General features: G+C 33.3%; 1 protein-coding gene across 3 annotated transcripts; it reads left to right on the forward strand.

Moving 5' to 3' along the window:
- Positions 1-263: 263 nt before the first annotated feature.
- LOC143446437 (general transcription factor 3C polypeptide 5-like) lies at positions 264-11,501 on the forward strand. 3 transcript variants are annotated; one of them, XM_076946068.1, is made up of 13 exons: positions 1,088-1,229; positions 1,495-1,545; positions 2,426-2,599; positions 2,781-2,882; positions 3,311-3,523; positions 3,694-3,871; positions 4,775-4,982; positions 5,262-5,455; positions 6,977-7,036; positions 8,205-8,344; positions 10,269-10,438; positions 10,992-11,075; positions 11,180-11,501. In XM_076946068.1, the coding sequence occupies exons 3-13, from the start codon at positions 2,517-2,519 to the stop codon at positions 11,275-11,277; spliced, it is 1,530 nt and encodes a 509-aa protein (XP_076802183.1). In that variant the 5' UTR covers positions 1,088-1,229; positions 1,495-1,545; positions 2,426-2,516; the 3' UTR covers positions 11,278-11,501. The 3 variants fall into 3 exon arrangements, with proteins under 3 accessions (XP_076802182.1, XP_076802183.1, XP_076802184.1); XM_076946069.1 differs by having other exon boundaries at positions 2,493-2,599; XM_076946067.1 differs by lacking the exon at positions 1,495-1,545 and having other exon boundaries at positions 264-1,229; positions 2,493-2,599.
- Positions 11,502-13,815: the final 2,314 nt, after the last annotated feature.

A 13,815-nucleotide genomic window follows, 5' to 3' on the forward strand; every position in this document is an offset into this window, starting at 1 on the left:
TCATGCCAAATATTGAACCCCTGCCAAATATTGAACACTCTTTGCGACGTAATAAATTTATTAATTTAATACGCAAGAAGCTTTATACACAAGTAGCCTACAGAACTTACAAACAGAAGTAGGCCAACACCTGTGACCTGTATACGCTATTTTGATTGCCAGTATACATGCAAATGCAAAAGTAACGGTATCATACTACTCAGCCACTGAAATCATTTTTTGCTGAGTCAAATCCTTCATCAGACAATGAATTTATTATGTCACAAAGGAGGCTAAATTTTTAACAGGGGGTCACAACACCGGAGGTCAAACAATGAGCAATCATCACCGGGTTTAGTCGTGCAAAGACTTAAATCCTCAGTCCGAGGATAAAAATTTAATTAATTATCAAACCATACTATTATCATTTTAATAACTCACTGATTTTACGTATGATTAGAGATATACTATGAAATGGTTCAGAAAAGTAAAATTCATTTCTGAGTTTGACCAGGTCGACCAGGGGGAGGAAAAATATAGGCTGAAATTTCACATCAGTATAGCATGTATACAAAATTAGTTTTTATGCATAAAACACTTTAATTTAATCATTGACTGTTCCGAAACAATTCTGACGGTAACAACTGAAATTTTATCAATGGCAAAGTGAGCAAAAATTATAGAAAAGCAACCTGCAAATGTTTTTGTCTGACACGTTTTAAACACTATAGCCTAGCCAATAGCTGAGGACTGAGCTGGAAAGTCCTGAAAGAAAGAAAGAAAGAAAGAAAGGAAGTCCTGTCCATGAAAGTTTAATTATTGTTTCCTGATAGTTTTTTCTTGTATATAATTGAATTTTGCATAGTTAATCTGAATTCACTTAACAGCAAGGAATCCTATTTAAACAAATATAAGAAATTCAACAAAGCTGACAGACAGTGAAAGTTGTTGACTACAGCTAAAAACTATTAGTTTAGCAGCTACTATTAATTTGTTGCTTATATTGTTCTTTAATTCATTGTCATTAACAATTAGCATAATCAATTAGCTTTTCAATCATTCTTACATGCATGTCAACAAAACGCCTATTCAATTGAAAGGCTGTTGTGATGGATAGAAAGGACTCCCAGTTGAAATGCAAAGTTGCAGTTCATCACAATGAGTTGTTCACTTGTGTTGAATACCCTGGAGTGGTGGAGAATAAAGAAAAAATGCTGCGAACGTTAGGAGGAATTGAACATTTACAAAAGGTTTTGTTTTTTTCTTATTGAAAATATCTTACATCATGATTTTTTAAACCTAAATGTTAAGTTTATTCGCATGGGCACTTAAAAGTACCTACATTTTTTTCTATGTTTTTGTTTTGACTAAGCATTAGGCTACCTTCTTTCTGAAAGTTGTTCGTATCTTTGCAGGAAAACGAGTTGAACTATAACACCAATTATGAAAAATTAACTTTAAATGAAAATATGTTTCAAGATATTACTAAAAGCAAAATTAAAATTTTTTTTTAAGTGAAGGGAAAATTTAAAAAGAAGTTGACCTCAAATCAAAGAAGATTTGCCAGTAAGTATACCAGGCAAACATTTTTTTCAATGCAATTTACTGGTTAAGCAATTATTGCCAAAGTTGTGTTGCAAAAAAAATGACTAGTTAAGACATATGCACCTGAGAGCCTCAATATTGCTCTCAACTTTTCCACAGAGATGGGACCCTAGTCCCTTCAATGATGTTTTTTAGTGGGGTTTTATTAACCATCCAAATGCACTCATTGCAGCGTGGCCCTAACATTTCCTTGTGTGCATCTAAATGTACAAGTTACTAATATTGCCAAATGTTGACATCCGTTTTTTCTTTGTGTTTTTTCTTTTAAGTTTACTTGTTTGAGTTCCATGGCCTTGCTAACCTTCCATCATTGTAGCACTCAGTGTGATTTACTTCTTGCACATTTCAAGCCCTAAGGGCTTTGCTACTTTTTCTCATTTGTTGATTGTTTGTGAGCATACTTCATGTTGGACCAGTCTGCAATGAGGTTACCACCATCCCTTTCACTTCCCACTGTCAATAGCAAAAAATAAACGATACGATACAAGTTTGTGATTATTAATTATGACATCACAAAATGCATGCAGCTGTTGTTTAGAGTATTGATCAAATAGGAATTAGAATGTTTTGTGTTGGTAACACGAAATAGGTATGGTTAAGGTGTAATTAAGTGAATAGTAGAAATATTGTACATTAACTATGCCTAACCTAACTTGCAGTAAGTTTGTTTATACTGGTGAAGGTAGATGATAAGTTACAGCTCACTTAGCTCATTGGCCGTTGTGACATCATAATTGCTGCCACCTCTACCATAATTTAGCAGCAAACTTGCCCCACATCTTTGGCAATAACTGTTTAACCACTAAAAAAAATTTTTCTGACAACTATTCTTTGATTTAAGGTCAAGTTGTTTTGGAATTTTCTTGTCACCCAATAAACATGTAAATTAAGGATGTTCAACCTTAAAGGTGTACAATGATCCTACAAAAAGAATGGATCTAAGGTTTCGCCCTGATGATCCAGGATGTAAGCCTGTATGCGGTGATCGAAAACCAGTGACTTCATTTGTTGTTAGGTATATATTTGTTGAATCCACTAAGTGAATAGTAATGTTGTGTTACACAGAACTAAAAAACTGCATGAAACACTATGCATAGTTTTAGTCAATTAAAGTCTCTTAATGCTGCATCTTTTTCTTTCGGACATTTACAAGCTGCTTTATGACTATTTTATGCTTGCAAATATATTTCTAAAAGGGTTTGCAAGTTTAAAAAGAAGAAGAAAGATGTCACTCATGATGAAGATGAAAAGAATTGTTATCAACAGCAAATTTCTGGCATTGTAACTTCCATTTACAGGTAAAAAATTGTCTATGCAAATATCTCAAAAAATGCTTGAGCTCTGTTATATCTTGAAAGTATTAAAGTGGCTTCCTAGTGTCAGGCTTAACTGTGAAAATTTTGCAAGCGAGTACTTATTGCCCTCCTTGTCAGTGTTAGGCAGGCTGTTAACTGCCGTCTTTAGTGCTTCTTAGTAATATTTCAGTAATATTTCTTAGTCTTATTTCTTTTTTTGTGTTCTGTTTTTACAAATGTAAGGTTAGTTATTTCAAATATATATGCAAAATTTACGTCTATATTTCTTAGCAAGGCTGTATCAAAGATGTTTTTGGGTAGAATCCCTACTCCAACCACCCTCTAAATAAGCCTTGTTTCTTGGTGTTCCGTGGCTGAAAAAGTTTGACAAACGCTTACCTATATTAGTGTCATCTTATGCTTATGCTCAGCTTCACCACTTTATGTGATTATCAATACCTTGCCGTGACAAAGTCAGACGAAGCTTGTTTTAACATGCGGTCCAACCTTCAAGTCAAAGATTTAAATTTAAAAGGTCAAAGTGCATTTCCTTATGGCGTACCACTCCTCTTGCTACCACCAACATTTAGTCGATTGGACAAACCACAAAGTTATCAATACAAAAAAGAAGACCAACAAAGAAGGTAAGCAATATATTTAAAAAACGATCTCCCTGCTCAAATGATGAAAAATATAAATTATTGCAAGAAGTTTACCAGCCATTTCCTAAATTACGTTTCTTATAGTTCCCCTTAGCAACAGTATACATTGAAGTTAATCTACACACAATTTTAATGCTAACACATTTTTCAAGCACCAAGACAGTTTCCAAGGTTGGAATTCATGGCCTGTCAAATAGGAAAAGTAGACCAAATCATTGTATATCGATCAATTACGAAGACAAGACACCTGCTGCTGGTCTTGAAGAAGCTGTAAAAGTCTTTGATTCATTGCCTGCAGAGTTTAAAGTTTATGGTGAAAAAGTGAAAGAGGTAGATTTGATAGAGTAATATAACAAGATCGGTTTATAACAAGATCATTGTTGATAAAAATAAGACTAGCAATGTAAATTGATTATCTCACAGTATAAATAAATGTAAAAATTATCTAAAATAGTCTGTCTTTATTTCTCAGAAAAATATATTTTACCAGCAATGATGCATCATCAGGTTTTTATATTCCTAGTTAAATAAGAAACTGATTATACCATTCCTGACGAAATATATTGAAATAAAAAATGAGATTTGACAATATTTGCATTAATTGCCCTGAGAGGTATATGTGTTGATATTATTTCAACAAAGCAGGGTTTTCTCATCCTGTGTAGTAATGGTAATAGAATATCTGGCTTGAAATTAAGTCATCCTGATTCAATGATTGTTAGTGATAAAGTAGATAAATTATGTCTTTGGGCAAAGCATTAAGAATGCTTGATCCTGTAGGTTCGGTGCCAAATACAGGTAATATCAAATAATGAAAAACATGTGACAAAAATAACCTTTGCAAAACGCAAACGGTTACCGCCAGTTTTAATTTCTTCAAAGATTTTCTCAGTCTGAAGAAAACTGTTTCAATAATACATCACTGTTAGTGAGTGATGACTGATGAAGCTGGTTTCAGTGATTTTACAATTACTGTGACAACAACTGAAAAGCATGTGCCATACAAATTTTTTTTAAAGGCTTTTCTATGGCATTTATTATGTGATTCTGTTTCTCTTTTTTTTGTTGAATATAATAATTTGACACTTGCAATATCTGCAGCATAGTTTTTCCTATATTTGAAGCCATTGTTGTTGCACTGTATTTGTTTAACTTTTTATTGTTTTAATAATTCATTTTGTATAGGAAAATATTTATTTGCATGACCACAGGTTTAATTTTTTTACATTTTAGGCTTTCGACAAGCGACCTGTATGGTCGAGAAATGCACTTGTTTGTCAACTTAATATACAAGAGCAATACATGAAATTGTTTTTGCCACTCTTTGCATATTATTACATCACTGGTCCTTGGGCACGATTATGGGTCAGGTTTGGTTATGATCCAAAAGTTGATCCCAGTGCTCAGCGTTATCAGCTTATTGATTTTAGATTAAGACAAGGTAATACCACTGTGTAATCAGCCATACTGGTATTTCTGTGATTTCTTTTTGAATCCTACTATACCTAGTTCACAATTTATGGCTTTTGCTTATTATGTAGTGACGCAAATGGACTGGTTGACATTGTAACATAATTATATGTACTGCTAATACCTTTCTAGTAGCAATATTATATAGTTATGAAAGTTGTAGATTATGTCATATGAATATACTGGTGTTTTTATTATTGATTGTTGTTGGATGTTCACATTAGGATTTCAACCAATGCTAATATTGCAGGAATACATACTCCATTTATACCCATCAAACCCAAGCGGAATACTTTAAAGTATAAACTTCCTCATCTGTCAACTAAAGTTCAGCCACGTGATAATGTTGCTATTACTCCGTTGCCAAAGTCAAAAAGGTCCATTCAGCCACAGGGGAATGATGGTTACGAAGAAATCAATCAGAACATTCAGAGCAAGCTATCGGTAACTCTTTGGCAATTTAACTGGATTAAGAGCGATTTTACCTTATTGTATGCTTTGGCCATTTTTTGGGATGTTTACCAGATTTTATGATTTGGTAAGGTTTATGGTTATTGAGTTTTACATTCAATCTTTGGATATTAGGTTCTATAGTCCTAAACAAAAGGATATTATGTTGTGTTCAGAGTCACCATTAATTTTAAATCTCTCTTGATAATAGTCATTATTATGGAATTTTACTATTGAAATGTTGAGTACTTGAAGTTAAACTAGATAGATCTTTTCATGAGATTTTAACCACTTAACTGTTATTATATACTAGTAAGTAAAACCCTAATTCAAATTAAGAAGCTTATGAAAATGGTTTTCGTTTTTATTAAAATTCTTTTCTTAGTATTTTCTTAAAGTTATTGTCATATATTATTTATCACTAAACACTTCTTATTGTATTTCCTGAATGTCATCCCACTTTACTGTAATATCGTTGTGTTTGGTCTCCAATTACTATCTTATCGAACTACAACCTTCAGTACAAGTTTATCGCGATTTTTGTGAAAAACTTTTTTCCTGATTAATTTCCAGTAATTTTATACTTTGATGAGAGGCTATTGTATAATCCTAAACACGTAAGTTTTCTTACTAGAATAAGAATATTTTTGCACTTGTTGTAGTCATTGTAACAATTTGGTCTAGTAAATCCCGGGGCTGTGGAGACAAGAGTGGTAGTCGAAGTCTGTGAAATTGTCCTGACTCCAACTCCAACTGATCACAGCCACTTAAATGGGGAATATCTTCTTATTGCAATGTATAGCATGTTGTTTCACTAACACGACTACATTCTGGTATGTAGACCGTGATTGCAATATAGCTGACACAAAACAACTACGGTCACTGAACCACGCATAACATGCCCATTAGTGTTTTATTTTGTAAAAATCCGCATAAGGTTTATATAGCGATTGTTAGGTCGTAATTAATTAATTGCAGATGTGCAGTGATCACATAGGCTGTATTCTAGCGATTGTGTGCACAAGCACAGTATATCATATGGCATATGCATGAAATAAATGAAGCTAACTATGACAGCTTTTTATTTTCACCACTTTCAGTTGTGGTTCCAGACAAGCAATAAGGGCTTCATATAAGGCTAAGTTAAAAGAACTTTCAATCAAGGAAAGAATCGCACTTATAAGGCATAGTAAAATGTTAAACGTTGCATTAAAACAATCATTTATCAAAACTCGTTTAGCCATTGCAGTAGTATGTGAATAATCACATGTATTCGGCATGTTGTTAAAAATGGTAAATACCTTGGGGTGATTACTTCATACAGGATTCAGGGTTGAAGGTTTTAGGTATTAACTCCACAGCCCTGGTAAATCCAATTCAAATCTTCACAAATTATAGTTAGTGTATTTGTAGTTAAAGTTTATGTGTTGAAAAAAGGACCATTTGATGTCAATGTGTGAACATTGTGTGATGTATTTTAAAATACACCCTATGAATAATAATTTTGCTTTATAGGATGCAACCTATTTGTACAAACCTGGAATTCTGCCAGCATACAGGCACATCTTCTATCAGGTAAAAATACAAACGTATGCTAAATTTTAAAATTCTAAGTTTATATTTACAATTGTGCCACCAATTTGTCCAGGTTTGCTGATCAAGATTCAGTAGTACGTTACAGGCTGCATCAGGTGAAGTGGACTTTAACGTTGCAGTCACACTTACTATAAGTTATAATTTCGTTGGAACAGTGAATTTTTCTACTATAAATGTAGTATGTTAAGTATGGTGGTAACACCGCTGAAGTGATGACACACTGCGCGAAGCCCACGAGTAATGTTCGCTTTACCCAAGTTTCTTAGCATAAGATTCACATTTAAGTTTGAAAAATGTTCTCTTATATTTACCTCGCTTTTGTAACATAAAACAAGGATAACAATTTAAACGTAAAATTACTTCATTGGAATAGAGAATTTTGTTGGTGGTGACAGTCAATTGACTGCCTTCGAAAAGCACAATTTTGCGATAATAATGCTCAATATTAATTGTTTATATACATGTTATATCAATCTGCTTTGCCAAATACCACAGCATTGTATTTTAGATTGCAGCTAATTTTTTGTTGATTTTATAGAGGACTGCGAATTATTAAAAAATTACAAGGCGCGTGTTTGAAAAGTTTAGGAACCACTGCTTAAAACATTCCAATAATTCAGGAATTACAGCAGTATAGCTCATTAGGCAGACCATCAAAGAGACGTAGATTGATAGCTAAGTTCTCCCTAAGAATGCACATTTTAGAATTATATCCAATCTTTGAAAATCGAACCTCAAAAGCTTCGAATCCAATTTTGTATTTTATCTGAATCTCATGAACCAAATTTATTTTATAAAGACTGTTTTCATTGGACACACAGTGGATTTTGTTCCTGTTTTTTTTTCACATTGTTAAACTAAGTGCTGGATGCGTTAATCGTGGTAAAATAAACCGCTTCATGTCAAATTGACAATTGTAACCGTAATAACTTTGTAAACCTTTTTTAAAGGCAAGCACTGCTTGGACTTAAATATTTAAGTTTCAAAATATTCGAGAACGGGCTCGAAATTCTGGATTCGGAATAAACTATTCTAGACTTGTCAAGTATGCTGTATCATACATTCCAGACTGGGCAATTTCATCACTGATGCCAACTCCAACACCACTGAACTATTGTTGCCAGGAATAATAAATCTTTATTAATAGGCATGTGACATACATCTTCCTGAAGCACAAGTTATTATTCAAAAACCATCTGGAAATTCTACATGCTCTAAAGATGACGGTTGGTTTTGTCCTAATACAACTGCTGAAATTCGTAGTCATTTGGCAAAGGATGTCTTTAGGTCAGTTATACGATACTACAAATTTGATTTAAATACAGAAATTTTGAAAAAAACTTATCATTTGAATAGTGTATAATTTTAGAATTGGTATTTGTTTGTAATATATATAATTTACAAATGTATACATGTATAATATGATTAAGAGCATAATTTATATAATTAAATAATATAGTCAAGTTTAAAACATTGATAATAATCATAGCTCTCAAGACCGTAGGAAAAAAAACAAATAAAGAAATCTTTCTCTTTGCAAACCAAAATCATCAAAAGCGTACAGTTCCATACAAGTAAAATGTATGCTATGGTGTTATTGTGTCAATCAGGGCTATTGGTATGCTACACAAAAATGTTGACTATGGCTTCTCAATAAACGGCACCACCCACTTTTACACTGAGTCAGTGACTTATAGCAATTTGAATAGCTAATAAATCATTCTTTTTATGTTTGTCCATAAGAAAACAACTTACTGTAAACAGTTGTATTTGTCAAAGAATAATACTCTCAGTTGATTGCTTTGCTAGAGTATGTATAAACATGGTTAGTAGTTACTAGGGATGCATCACGAGAAAGACCGCAAATCCGGATGTTATAGAGGTCGATAGAAACTAGAAACAAATTCATATCAGCACCAAACAATAAAATTTTATCTAAATGTTGCCAAATATTTCTAGTAACTTAACGTAATTGCTTTGTCGCAAAAAATGTTTCAATGGCGATTGAGAACTAATTGTTAGCTAAATGACTGTTATTGTAAGAAATTTAAAAAATAATTTACACAAAAATAGTTTCCAGTAAATTAAAGAAATGTCATTGACAAAGTAATTTCAATAAACAGAATAAAGTATCTGCAATGCACGAAACTAGTCAAAACATTTTCTATACTATAAATCTAAAATTTATACGAAGTAAAACTGCAAGGCGCCAAAAGCACGGTGGGAATGAAAAATCAAGCCAGTTGTTACTAACACGCGCCAATGAACAGGAAAAGTAACAAAGCTGAAAAGGCTTAAAACGTGCTCAAGATACTTGCTGGTAACAACTACACTACGAAGTATAAGTAACTCATAACATCTTTTTAGTGATGTAGATGAAAGAGTAAGGCTTAAGTATATTACATCAGAAAGCAAAGCAATTTGAGCCATACCCATTGAAATTGTACAACGCTCCATAGCTTGTAAAAGACTTTCACAACATAAAAAGTCAATTTTCTTTGGAAAAACCTGTTAGGCTTTATCACTAAAAGAGATGATCTGTGTCGTAGGAGAGGTTCGCACAAAACTAAATGATGCTCATTGTAAAAATGAATGCAGTTACAATGGTAATTTAAACTGTATTTACGCTCACTCTCTAGGACAGCATTTAATTTTAGACCAACTACCTTTTGAACACAGACGCTTTTGTTTTTAATAATCCTATTCTGCGATGATCATCAGTTCATCACAACAAGTTTTCAAGAATAATCTTAAGGCATTGCTAACGACAAGAAACGCTGATTAATAATTACAGTTACAAGCATTCGAGAAATAATGCATACATCTAATAAATAATTAATTCAAGTGGACAAAGCTTCAACTCACTTTTCATACATTCTGTTGCATATTTCTCATCAACCATGCCGTTTTAAAATTACATTCTGTCCGATCTTTAACACTTATGTCTGCAAGGTGCCAGGCATCTTGTCCGCCTGAATTTCATTTATTAATATTTGCGGTTTTTCATCCTTAAAAATTTGGTACATCTGAAACTGTTTGCATAAAAACACTTGTAAAAGTTGACCGAAATGATTAAGGATGTTTTTTCTATTATCGTTATTTTTGTGTTTTATGTTTATTCGTGGGCCCTTACGTGATTTTTGGTTTTTCAGTGTTGTGGGTTAATAATTTCACTACAGTATAGTTCATGTGTCACTTTTTTCTGAGCTAGAACAATATCTTTGTTGAAAGATGAAGATGAATTACAAACTAAAGATTCTTTGCAAAATAAAGGAAGTGCATCAGATAACCTTAGCCAAAATTTTGATTTGATTGAAGATCAAGCAGCAGAAGGTTCATTGGTAGCAGATGATACGAATGCAGCTGACAAGGAATGTTTTGGTATGTATAATATATGATACATTACATACATACATCGTATTATATATAGTATAATAAAAGTTTAGCTTAGGAATTTCAAATAAGAAAATTGAGGTGAAGTAGATGCCATTGTATAATGAAATCAGAAGGGTGAGAGGCAATAAGTCAGATCAAAATACAGCACCCTAGTCTATATGAAATGATATACAAGTAATCTGCCCGGCAAAAAGTAATTAAACGCTATAATACTTAAACCATCAGATAAACAGTAATATGAGTTCTTCTCACTCTAGCTACAAGTTTTATACTTGATAAAAAAAGTCAATATTTTTTCAGTTAGTGTGTACATACGTATTATTCTTAGATGAAAAGATCTACTATTGAATTTAAACTTTTCATTTTTTGTTTCTTTTTTGGTTTAATTCGCTCTTACCATTATTTTGCTTTGAAAATCTGAGCAGTTCCTCATATTTAGCTGCATCAATATGATTCAATCTTGTATATTGCGGTGCATGTTTAAAGAGATTGTACAGTGCTTGTTTCACATTTTTTGTTAAACTGGTTTGTGTTTTAGACAGCGACAGCTCTTATGATGATCTGGCACAATCAGCAACACAAGAAGTGCTTTTAAATGTTGATGTGATTGAATCAGATAACGGTTTGTTTGTATTAGTCATTAAGCAATCAGTTCTCTTTTGAATCAATAAATACTGTTGTTTTAAAACAGTTTAACACTGGTTGTTCTGTGATTCTTTGTGATAGATAACTCAAGTCTTCCTGAAGACACTCCTGAGCAGGATGAATTATGTGATGAGGAAGATTACATTTTTCGTTCTGCTGCGTTGTTTCGTGATATGTAGCAGATTGACTTGAGCCACAATTTTTAGAGATTTTCAAATACCGCCATTTGTCCGTTCTGTATTTAACATTTTTTCAAGATTTTTATGTCTTGTAACCATTCCTTATGGATGATTGGAATTGAATGCACGATTCTGCTGTGTTTTGCGTTCCAATGAAAGCGTTTTAACTTACAACGACACTGCCAAATAAACCAAGATTCAGTCGTTCTGTTATTAAGCCCAGATAGATTGCTTTTTATTTTGTTCACCCATGGCGTTGGGATGAACACAATTTTAATAAACAGTCTGATAACGGGTATTTAAACCCAGGGCCGGTGTTATAAAGCAACAGCAAAACGAAAAATTACTTTAAAAATACACCCCCCCTAGAAGGCAAAAACATGAATTACGGAATTATACCAGAATGTAAAGAAATTATTAGATTTTTCATTTGACTAATATCGAATTGCTGGAATTTTGTCGAAGCGGTGTAGCATGGTTTCACAAGTGTATTTAGATTGATTAGGTTGGTATTAATTGCAATTTTTGTGTTAACAAGATTATGATAATTTCCTTTTTTTCTATTCTTTTTATTTTTTATCGTGATTTCTCGGACGCCGGCAAGACGCGAATAATATGTTTTTTAGTCGAATACCATTCTCCTGATCAATCGTTTGTCCCGCTTTCTGCTGCATACGTCGTTAATAATTTTTATAATAATTAAGTTTATTAAGAACTGGCACGAATTAGGTTCGTAACCCATATTTGCAGACGTTAGTGAAATGTGTTATTTTAGTCAGTGCATGGCTTAAACCGCCATGTCATCAACGGTGCGTATTGAAGGCCTATACGTGCGTAGAGTTAGCTGCGTTGTAATGTACTTTTATATTTCTTATAAACCGTTGATCATATTATTTGATATAAACTTTCGTTGTATCACCAGTTCATGTTTGTGGCGTCATAATAGTGTATTATTGAAAATTGCCAGTACCAGGAAATGGATTAATTGAGTCGATGGATCAGTTGATCGATTGAACTACAATCCAATAGATTTAATGAGTCGAGTTGTTGACTTAATAGTATCCAATCAAATGTCCACCTCAGTTATTGGCTATAGTGTAAAACGTGTCAGACCAAAACATTTGCAGGCTGCTTTTTTATAATTTTTGTGAATAAATGAATAGACTTTCCACAGTCCGAGGATAAAGATTATCATACCAAACAAACAACCTTGAAAGTTGGATGAATCGGGGTTGAGCTTGCAAGATGTTAGGATTGGTAGAATTTCAGTAGAACTTCATTCCTAAAATTAAAGGCACAATTCTGGAACACAAATAGGTTTTAAATATCACGTGATGCAAATTTTGATTTGATACACAGATCGAAAGTACATTGGACAAAATAACGTCATTATATGACGTCGCTACAACATGTTTACTCTGGTTGCGGACGAAATGACCAATAGGGGATCATGAACAGAGGTCGCTGCAACGTTGTCAGTCGAGTCTTCTCAAAACTTGTAAACTTTTGGTAACTAATTCACATTCTCTTATTGTAATCTTTCCTGACAAAACTCACCCGCATGGGTTTGCGAAACGTTGGTTCACAAAAGAATTAATTCACCAGATGAGCACCTTTTGTTATGACGTTACGCCTAGTGGCAAACATAGTATTTCAGTAACAAAGTTTAGCATGCACCACCGTTAAAACTGTCACAATGAGCTTGGTATGTTTAAATACCTTTAAAACTTCTGGAAATGAAATGCATTCTCATATAGGTGCAATAGCTGGCAATTTATAGTTTACCATTCAGAAACGTCGTATATTCGATTATTGATACGTCTTACTTTATAGGTTATAGAGTATAGACAATAGGTAGTCGCAAATAGGAAGTGGGATGTACAAAAAGAACAAACAAATTTAAAAACACCCATGCCTCCAAAAAATTGAGCCTAGTGCTTGGAAGTGCTGCAAAGTGTCAATAGTGTTTAGTCTACGCGGTAGCTTACACTCAATCTACAATAACCTAATCGGAAACCTAAAATAACTCAGTGGATGTGGCTTCGTGCTTTTTTAACTTGGCAATAAATAAAACCTTATTACACAGTGATTACGATGTTTGTATGTTATGTTTTCTTGTTCATAAGTTAAGTTAAGGTAACCTTGTAAGTGTTTCCTGGACCCCACCCCAATCTCGGAGGTTTTCAAACGAAAAAATTGCACTGAGCCATGCCAAACCTCTATGTCACAATGCCCGAAACATATTTAGCATGTTACCGGGACAAACAACGTGTCTATCTAAATCAGAGGCATACAACATACGGCCCGCGGTACCTTCCCGCATTGACTTCATGAAGTAGATTAATTATTTTTAAATAGCCTCAGCCCTCAGAATAACTACACTTCTACGTTGTAGCCCATTGCGATAAATATTTGCATGTCCCTGGTATAAATGGTGAAAGGTAGCTCTCTTAAATATGTTTCGGACATTCCATAGAATAAAAATAATGATCGAACGGCTTTTTGTGGTGGTGGCGGTTTGGTGACACTTAATCACGC

Source organism: Clavelina lepadiformis, chromosome 2, assembly GCF_947623445.1.
Source record: "Clavelina lepadiformis chromosome 2, kaClaLepa1.1, whole genome shotgun sequence".
NCBI lineage: Eukaryota > Metazoa > Chordata > Ascidiacea > Aplousobranchia > Clavelinidae > Clavelina > Clavelina lepadiformis.

Bases quoted from the DNA above. Each gene is read 5' to 3' on its own strand.
- LOC143446437 (XM_076946067.1), top strand. From the start codon at position 1,089: ATGGATAGAAAGGACTCCCAGTTGAAATGCAAAGTTGCAGTTCATCAC. The intron at 3,872-4,774 runs GTAGATTTGATA...TTTACATTTTAG, and splicing joins ATGGTGAAAAAGTGAAAGAG to GCTTTCGACAAGCGACCTGT. The intron at 10,439-10,991 runs GTATGTATAATA...TTTGTGTTTTAG, and splicing joins AGCTGACAAGGAATGTTTTG to ACAGCGACAGCTCTTATGAT.